This window comes from Pollachius pollachius (genome assembly GCF_949987615.1).
Source record: "Pollachius pollachius genome assembly, chromosome: 4".
NCBI classification, from domain to species: Eukaryota; Metazoa; Chordata; class Actinopteri; order Gadiformes; family Gadidae; genus Pollachius; species Pollachius pollachius.
Genome location: NC_136937.1, coordinates 439,970 through 449,970, shown reverse-complemented (window position 1 = coordinate 449,970; position 10,001 = coordinate 439,970). Strand labels below are relative to the sequence as shown.

General features: G+C 50.5%; 1 protein-coding gene across 1 annotated transcript in view; it reads right to left on the bottom strand.

Annotated features, from left to right (window-relative positions):
* Positions 1-2,286: 2,286 nt before the first annotated feature.
* adipor2 (adiponectin receptor 2) overlaps positions 2,287-10,001 on the bottom strand; it is a 29,080-nt gene continuing 21,365 nt past the window's right edge. The window contains exons 3-8 of the mRNA XM_079735225.1: positions 8,254-8,430; positions 5,369-5,540; positions 4,338-4,524; positions 3,715-3,902; positions 3,312-3,505; positions 2,287-2,482 (exon numbers count right to left, since the gene is read on the bottom strand). Of these exons, the coding sequence (XP_079591351.1) occupies positions 2,354-2,482; positions 3,312-3,505; positions 3,715-3,902; positions 4,338-4,524; positions 5,369-5,540; positions 8,254-8,430 (1,047 nt within the window). The 3' untranslated portion in view covers positions 2,287-2,353. The remainder of the gene's footprint in view (positions 2,483-3,311; positions 3,506-3,714; positions 3,903-4,337; positions 4,525-5,368; positions 5,541-8,253; positions 8,431-10,001) is intronic.

Below are 10,001 nucleotides of genomic sequence, written 5' to 3'. Positions count from 1 at the left end.
ATTACGTTTAAAAACTAACATGGTTTAATTAGCAGGAATTGAACCGCGGTCTTCGGTGGGTTATGCAGAGTGCACTCCGCGGCACTACGGAGACTGGGACAATAATCAAGGTACCCCCCCCACCGCAACGTTCACACTAAATATGACTTGGGCTCGAGGCTAACGATATGCAAATATATTCATATAAATGCACCGGGATCTAATGTTGGATGCCTTGTGAAATGCATGGCCCAATAATCTCGGAAACTAAGACGGATGAAAAGGAAAAATATTTTTTTTATTATTAGAACAATACAGCAGATATAAAGGTCTATTGCAATCAAACAATAAACACGCCCTCAGATTCGATACATGTGCTTTATTCAACAGACCGCCCAAATAGAAATAAATTAAAAACTAAAAAGGTAAATAAAGAGAGGGAGGGGGACAGACAAAGTAAGCTTATGCGATGACAATGGTAATAAACGGCAGTATAAATGTTTGGTTTGAACTCTGTACCAATGCAGTGAGGAATGGGACACAGTGCATTGGTACTCATGTGGACTAAACTGTACCCCAGTGTCCCCCACAGTGAGGGGTACTAAACTGTACCCCAGTGTCCCCCACAGTGAGGGGTACTAAACTGTACCCCAGAGTCCCCCAGAGTGAGGGGTACTAAACTGTACCCCAGAGTGAGGGACACTCACAGGGAGGGAGCTGGGGGCTCGCTGCCACATTTGGCCTTGGCCCACCCACTCTTGGATTCAATACTGCAGCTATGGCTGAGACAGTTTGGAGGGGACCAGGGTTGAAGTTGATCCAGTTCAACCCTGAATTGGATTCAGGGTTGAACGGACGGCCGCGCTGCTCGGCCCTTCCAGTAGCCTATTTAACGAGGTAAAGGGTGTTTCAAATCAAAAGTCCCCAGGTTAAAGGTCGTCTTTCAAAGTATTTGGTTCTTTTCCCACTTCCCAAAAACACTAGTTAAAAAGGGATAACGGAAAATAATTGATACAATCCAAAAACAAATATCAAAGTTGAAACATGGGTTCAACAGAAATGAGTCTCAGTGGCGTCCCACCGTTGTTCATACCTTAGCGTCGTCATGCTACCCACCTATCACCAGTTAGCGTTGTTCATACCTTAGCGTCGTCATGCTACCCACCTATCAACAGTTAGCGTTGTTCATACCTTAGCGTCGTCATGCTACCTCGACGCTCTCTTTTCCACTTTTCTTCTGGGGCCTTGTTTAGAAAAAATACAATTTTGATTTGAGGGGATTTCCAAACTCACAATCCTGCAGAGGGGGAAAGGACTTCTACGATACGTATTCCGATCTACAATAATGTCGGGTAAACACAGCGCTTTAGAAACAAGACTTTGGCTTACGTTTGGTTTACAAGCGGCCGTCTACAGCGAGATCCACTCGAGACTAAATGTCTGTCCGACCGGAAACCGGCAGAAAGTATTGAAACACAAAATCTGCCACCCACCTCCTCCCTTTAGGGGAGGGGCTTTACGTCACAGGTAAATTGGGTCCAGTGATCCGCTTCAATCTGCTCGTGACAGCGCCTCGATTTAAATCTTTTTTTATTTAATCCTCTCTTCATATTCATATTACTTTATCCATTGCTGTTTTTTTTCCAAACAGATATTTTATACAAATCTATATAACCAAAATGTAGAGATCTTATTTACAAAAGAGGGCCGTCCCGACCCCACACACACAATCACCCTCTTGAAGAAAGATCCAAATCTTTTGTCCACAAGGAAAATCTTTTTTTGTTCGTTTTTCTCGGTGTTTGTCTTTTTTTTTTTGAATCCAGGAAAACGTTAAATTTACCTAAACTTGACAAACAAGAAAAAGTTTACATGGTTCAAGTCATTCTTTTTTTTTAAGCCAAACTCCAAACCCCCCCCCCCCAGACCTCACAGCAAAACAAACACGACCCACACTTCAGGCTAAACCTGGGCTTCTTCAAAACCCACCACTCCATTAAAAAGGTTGAACCATCACAACCAGTTTGAACCAGACGGGGGGGGAACGGAGAAGGAGGAGGGGCCCCCAGCCCCCCCTCGGAGGAGGGGAGGCACTCTGTGAGTGTGTGTGTGTGTGTGTGTGTGTGTGTGTGTGTGTGTGTGTGTGTGTGTGTGTGTGTGTGTGTGTGTGTGTGTGTGTGTGTGTGTGTGTGTGTGTGTGTGTGTGTGTGTGTGTGTCTCCCTCAGGCCGGTGCCCCCCCCTCAGTAAACATACGCGTCAAACGCCCCCCTTCTGTTTGTGTCATCCCCCCCCTCCCCCCTCCGGTGTGTGCGCTGGTCTGCGCGTGCGGGTGCACGTGCGTGTGCACGTGCAGGTGCACGTGCGCGTGGTGCGCTACAGCGCCCCGTCGGCGGCACACCCCCCCCCCGCCGTGTAGCGGAACTCCTGCAGGTTGGAGACGCCGTGGAAGTGGACGAAGGCCCCGGCCACCACCAGGATGTGGAAGAGCTGGTGGGAGTGGAACTGGGGGGGGGGCAACACATTAATATATAGGAGTAGAGGGTTTTAAGATACACACAGACACACACACAAGACACACAAACAGACAGACATAGACACACACACACAGATAAACACACACAGACACAGAGCGAGAGAGCGAGAGAGAGTAGGTAGTGAGAGCCAATGGGAGCTAGAGAGAGGTAGTGAGAGCCAATGAGAGGTAGTGAGAGGTAGTGAGAGCCAATGAGAGCTAGAGAGAGGTAGTGAGAGCCAATGAGAGCTAGTGAGAGGTAGTGAGAGCCAATGAGAGGTAGTGAGAGGTAGTGAGAGCCAATGAGAGGTAGTGAGAGGTAGTGAGAGCCAATGAGAGCTAGAGAGAGGTAGTGAGAGCCAATGGGAGCTAGAGAGAGGTAGTGAGAGCCAATGAGAGCTAGAGAGAGGTAGTGAGAGCCAATGAGAGGTAGTGAGAGGTAGTGAGAGCCAATGAGAGGTAGTGAGAGCCAATGAGAGGTAGTGAGAGGTAGTGAGAGCCAATGAGAGGTAGTGAGAGGTAGTGAGAGCCAATGAGAGCTAGAGAGAGGTAGTGAGAGCCAATGGGAGCTAGAGAGAGGTAGTGAGAGCCAATGAGAGCTAGAGAGAGGTAGTGAGAGCCAATGAGAGCTAGAGAGAGGTAGTGAGAGCCAATGAGAGCTAGAGAGAGGTAGTGAGAGCCAATGAGAGCTAGAGAGAGGTAGTGAGAGCCAATGAGAGCTAAAGAGAGGTAGTGAGAGCCAATGGGAGCTAGAGAGAGGTAGTGAGAGCCAATGGGAGCTAGAGAGAGGTAGTGAGAGCCAATGGGAGCGCGGCGTACCCATATGTCACACTTCCCGGGGAAGAACCTCTCGGGGATGCGGGCGGCGTACAGACAGGCGCCCGTGATGTACAGCGTGGCCATCAGCACCAGCCAGCCCATCTGCCCGATGGTGGTGGCCCTGATCAGACCCTCGCTGATGGTGAAGTGGAGGGTGGGCACCACGCCGCTCAGACCCAGCCCCACAAACACTCCTGGGGGGGGGGGGGGGGGGGGGGCAGGGGGTATTAGGAGACGAGGGGCTGCTGGGTGTAAACCCCCTTTTAGAATTAACTACAGCTACACACTTTACTGTACTGTTCATGAACACACACACACACCAGAACCAATACAGTCTCCACCCCCACCCTACACACACACACACACACACACACACAGTCACACACACACACACAGGTCTCACCTGCGCGGACCCCGCGGTACTCGGGCGTGGCGAAGAAGTCGCACTGGGACACGGTGATGGCGGCGAGGCCGAGGACACACACCACGATCAGGTAGATGAAGCGCGGCTGGGGAGAGCAGTAGAAGGAGTAGTACAGCCACGGCACGAAGGAGCCCATGATCAGGAAGGCGATGCCACTGTAGTCCAGCCTGCACGCACACACACACACACACACACACATGAGGGGATGCAGTGGCGTGTGCTGACCTACAGGGGGCGCCCCCTAGTGTTTTTGGGTTCTCCTTAAGGCTGGGGCTGTGGGCATCGGGGGTGAAGCCGGGTCAGGAACAGGATGACTAGAGGGGAGGTGAGTGGGGGGCTGGAGAGAGGTAGCACCCAGCAGGAGGTGCTCTGAGGGGGTTCGCTCCACGTTCAGATATAGCCGCTGTTAATATTCACAGAGTCTAACATCAGTATAACAGCGCACTGGGCTGGTCTCTGTGTGGGTCTTTTACTCTGAAAAGACTGTGTGCAAAATGTATGGGTGTGTGTGTGTGTGTGTGTGTGTATGTGCGCACGCACATGGGTCTTTTACGATTGAAAAAAATTGAATCTGCAGATTAGCGGTAGCGAGGCGCTCTTACTTTGAAAAGACCTTGGACACGCCCTCGGAGTGGCAGTACACGGTGTGGAAGAGCCAGGAGAAGGAGAGGCAGAGGATTGCTCCCAGGAAGAACATCCCGATCACCACCTTCTCCTGGACCGGGGCCACGAACGACATGTTGGGCCGGAACATGTACATGAGCCCCAGGCACAGGAAGAACAGGCAGCCTGGGGAGAGCGGACGTTTAGGACAGGACGAGCCGTGACCTTTAAGGTCAACCCCTTTAAGTACAGCAGCACCACTGACTGGTTACCAGACAGACAGAAACTGGTTGGTTACTGGCTGGTTACCAGACAGTCACTCGCTGGTTACTGAATGGTTACCAGACAAGACAAAGAACTGGTTGGTTACTGACTAGTGACCAGACAGACACTGGTTGGTTACCAGACAGATTGTGCGCGGCCACCAGGGCCAGTGAACATTAACCTGTGTGTGTAACTGCTTCTTCTACCACAGTAGTAGCAGTGTCCCCTCCTGTCTGCTAGGGGGCAGCAGTGAGCAGGTCTGGTTCTTCTACCACAGTAGTAGCAGTGTCCCCTCCTGTCTGCTAGGGGGCAGCAGTGAGCAGGTCTGGTTCTTCTACCACAGTAGTAGCAGTGTCCCCTCCTGTCTGCTAGGGGGCAGCAGTGAGCAGGTCTGGTTTAAGGGCCATTGTAAAGGAGCCTTGACAGTCACCCTGAGGAGGGTCCTGATTCAGCTCTGTACAGACAGACAAGTCTGTACAGACAGACTGCTCTTTGATACAAGTCTGTGTTGCTTTTACATTGTTGTTACCCTGTATGTTTTTTCCCTGTCGACCAATAAAAAAACGACAGTTTTTTTTTATTATATGTGTGTGTGTGAGAGTACACCCTGTGTGTGTGTGAGAGAGAGTACACCCTGTGTGTGTGTGTAGTGGTGTGTGTGAGAGAGTACACCCTGTGTGTGTTGTGTGTGAGTGTGTGTAGTGTAGTGTAGTGTGTGTGTGTAGTGTGTGTGTGTGTGTGTGTGTGTGTGTGAGTGAGTGTGTACCCAGCAGGTGGGTCCAGATGTTGCCGGTCTCCGTGTGAATCCTGAAGATGCTCTTGAAGCAGGCTCTGAACGAGGGCATGGGCGGCCGGTGGCCATCCAGCAGGTAGTCGTTGTCCTGCAGCCAATCAGGAAGCACGTCGTGGGGCATGACGCGCCACCGGCCCTCCCACACCTGATTGGTGGACATTAACCACATGGTTAGCGGACGGTAACACGGTGGCTCCTGTAGGAGGGCGCAGAGCCAATCTGTATTATAGATCAGATATATATATTTAGTATATGCTACACGTCAACCTCCTAAGATGGCCAATTTGATTGGTTCGTTATCTCGGGATATTAGCGCACGTGACGGTCGCCTCGCCGCGCTAATAAAAACAAATAAATCCCGGCAAAAAATGATTCACCTCAGGCTCCGTGAAGTCACTGATATAATAATTGTTAACTATCATCAAGATCAGACCTCATGCTGCCGAGCTCTGCCCCCTGATTGGTTCTTAACCCCGCTGTCCTCTGAGGTCAGAGCACCGTGGGGGGGGGACAAAGGAACGAAAGAAGGGAGCTGCTGACATTTTGTCTCCCAATGATTCATTTCCCTAATTCAAAACCTGCTGCTGGAGATTTCAGCAGACCTGTGCGTGTGTGTGTGTAAGGGCGTGCGCATGTATGTGTGCGTATGTGCGTGTGTCCCATTCACGTATACAAGCCCACGTGTCTGGATGTCATTTTAGACTGGCTTGCTGTGGGGTTCATGTGGGTTCACATTCCACTGGTGTCATCTCCACACCAATCTCTCTCTCCCTCCCTCTGTCTGTCTGTCTCCCTCCCTCCCTCTCTCTCTCTCCCTCCCTCTGTCTCCCTCCCTCTCCCCCTCATGACTTCTGCTTATCCCCTCCTTTCTCTTCTGATAACTCGTGACTAATAACTCCTTTCCTCACACATCCCAGTCCGTCTGCGTCGGGTTCTTTAAACTTTCTTTTCTCTGCAGCCATCACTTTTGTGTTTCAAAGTAGCTTGAACTACCGAGATAAAATAACACATTAACACCATTACAGCTAAAAGTCATCGATCCATGTGACAGCACAGGGGAACTTCCTCTGAATCTCTTTACTTTATAAAGTTACTTTGTGGCGGTCCCACTGTTATGTGGCTGCAGGTGATGAAAGCATTTGTGTGTTTTTTTAAAATCAGAGAAGCCTTTAGCATTTCCTATACTTAGAAGGCTTTAAGGGGGGTATTTACAGAAACGTTGTCCATAACGTCATTGGTCCGATCAGAGAACCCAGATTCAGAACCAATGCCGTAATGGTCCACATATCGGGGCTTTTCTTGGAAATGGAACTGATGTTGTAGGGTTAGACCATTTCTTAAGTTTAAAATGCATAAACAAGTACATGACATACGTTCTAAATAATAACCTCAACTTCTTCATCTTCGGATCTCAAACTCTACCGAGCCTCTAAATATAAATAAGCCTTTGTGTGTTTCTGCTGCGTCGGCCAACATCACGAGTGGAGCTGCTGAAAGTGCAGACACTAAAACAGGAACCTTTGCTCTGGTTTCCCCCCGAGAAGGACAAGCCTGCAGCCGTTGTCCTGCACCTCCACCCCGCTCAGGCATCACTCGGGGGTCTACACACACCCTACACACACACACTCTACAGACACTTTGTTTGTTTTCCTTTTGTCCGAGCGTTGGAGTTATCGATCGCTGTCAGGATGTGAAACGAATTTTAATAAATACAACAGAGGATCAATAAATATGACAACAGATGCTTGGGGAGTAAATAGCCGCGCCGGTCTTTAGAGAGCGATCTCTCCTGGCCGCTCTCCAACACCAATACCATCTGGACCCCTTCCTGTACTGGGGGGTGTTACACCGTCAGGACCCCTTCCTGTACTGGGGGGTGTTACACCGTCAGGACCCCTTCCTGTACTGGGGGGCGTTACACCGTCAGGACCCCTTCCTGTCCTGGGGGGCGTTACACCATCAGGACCCCTTCCTGTCCTGGGGGGCGTTACACCATCAGGACCCCTTCCTGTCCTGGGGGGCTTTACACCATCAGGACCCCTTCCTGTCCTGGGGGGCGGTCAGCGGTGCATCCCTGTCACTAACTCATTTTGTAACTCCACATTGTTCCCCCCTGTGACTAAACGGTCGCGGTGTGTCTGTAATAGTTTGGTAGGGATGGAGATAGAGAGAGGGAGGGTAAAGGAGGCAGAGAGAGGGAGGGTAAAGGAGGCAGAGAGAGGGAGGGTAAAGGAGGCAGAGAGAGGGAGGGTAAAGGAGGCAGAGAGAGGGAGGGTAAAGGAGGCAGAGAGAGGGAGGGTAAAGGAGGCAGAGAGAGGGAGGGTAAAGGAGGCAGAGAGAGGGAGGGTAAAGGAGGCAGAGAGGGAGGTTAAAGGAGGCAGAGAGAGGGAGGGTAAAGGGGGCAGAGAGAGGGAGGGTAAAGGAGGCAGAGAGAGGGAGGGTAAAGGGGGCAGAGAGAGGGAGGGTAAAGGAGGCAGAGAGAGGGAGGGTAAAGGAGGCAGAGAGGGAGGGTAAAGGAGGCAGAGAGAGGGAGGGTAAAGGAGGCAGAGAGGGAGGTTAAAGGAGGCAGAGAGAGGGAGGGTAAAGGAGGCAGAGAGAGGGAGGGTAAAGGAGGCAGAGAGAGGGAGGGTAAAGGAGGCAGAGAGAGGATGAGGAGAGAGAGTAAGAGCATGAGCGATATAAAAATAATGAGTGAGAGAAAGAGTGCGGGTGCGGTTGCGTGCGTGCGTGTGCGCGTGCGTGTGTGTGTGTGCGTGCGTGCGTGTGTGTGTGCGTGTGTGTGTGTGTGTTCGCGTGCGTGTGTGTGCGTGCGTGCGTGCGTGCGTGTGTGTGCGTGTGTGCGTGCGTGCGCGGCCAACCTTGTGCACGAACTCCTCCATCTTCTCCATGGCGTGGTGCGCCTGCAGCAGAGGAGTCATCCTCTTGAAGCCTTCGTCGCTGCTCCTCTCGCCCTCCTCCTTCTCCTCCTGCTCCTCCCTCTCTCCTCGGCTGTCCTCTCTCCTTCTCCTCCTGGTGGTTTCACTGTCCGGGGCGCTCTGGAAGCAGAACGTCAGAGCAGAGATGAGAGAACCCGTTGGAACCGGCTGGAGACACTCCGTCGGTTCTTCTCCCAGTCCCACCTCAAACTCCCCCCTCCCCCCCCTCCCCCCTCCCCCCTCCCCCCCTCCCCCCTCTCTCCCCCCTCCCCCCTCCCCCCTCTCTCCCCCAGTTTGAGGTGAGACTGGGAGAAGAACCGACGCTGATAGATGGGCGCCATCACCGCCGTGACTTATGGGGCACAACAATAGAGCTAACACACACACACAAATAAAAACACACACACACACACAAATAAAAACACACACACAGCCAAACTACAAACACACACACACAGCCAAAATACAAACACACACACACACACAAATAAAAACACACACACAAATAAAAACACACACACACAGCCAAAATACAAAACACACACACACACACACACAGCCAAAATACAAACACACACAAAAATGCATGCGTTATACACACACACACACACACACACACACACACACACACACACACACACACACACACACACACACACACACACACACACACACACACACACACACACACCAAAGTATGTGGAGGGCTAATAAAGAACCATAATTGGAAATTCCTCAGTGACATAACTTGAATGAGGCTGTGTTAAGGACTTTCATCAATATTTAATTGGAAACTTTTTCTTGTACACACATGCACACACACACATGCACACACAATGTTTACCCCCGGTAAACTTGAGCTCAAATGTTTAAGGGAAGGTGTACAGAGACATGTGCACATGAGAGATGCACCGAACCGAAACCGACTGAAACAGACGGCCCAAACCGAAACCGGATGCGGCTTTTGCTGTTTTTCATTTATTCATTTGAACAGGTGCGCTCTGCTCTTTCTTCATCTCCGTGTATCGTCATTTAGTTGTTTATAAACTTACTCTTTTTGAATCTCTCTTTTGATGAAGCGCACCCGGCTCATTCCACACTGGTTGCTTTTTTTTTCTCACATCATCAAAAATAGAAATGTTGGGTGTTTTTTTTCAGCCTTTTTACTCCTTCGGCTGAAACCGAAAATTATGTTTTGGGCCATTTTCGGTGGCCGAATTTTCGGTGCACCCATAGTGCACGTACACACACACACACACACAACACGCACAAACAAATACACACACAGTGTGGAGGACATCTGTTTAAAGGTCCCTTTAAACAGGTTTACGCTCATCAATGTACACACATAAATAAACACACTGTCCCTAGGAAGAGGAGGAGTGTGATGGAGCCGGTAGGAGAGAGAGAGAGAGAGAGAGAGAGAGAGAGAGAGAGAGAGAGAGACAGAGACAGAGACAGAGAGAGAGAGAGAAAGAGAAAGAGACAGAGACAGAGGGAAAGACTCAGAGACAGAGAGAGTGAGAGCGAAAGAGGAGAGTGACAGAGAGAGGGAAAGAGAGAGAGAGAGAGAGAGAGAGAGAAGGGAGTGCAAGGAAAACAGAGAGCGAAAGAGGAGAGAGGAGGTGAATCACAGAGAGGCCGACAGACAGAGAAGTCATGTTGCATTCATAATGCATGAGTAACCCAGT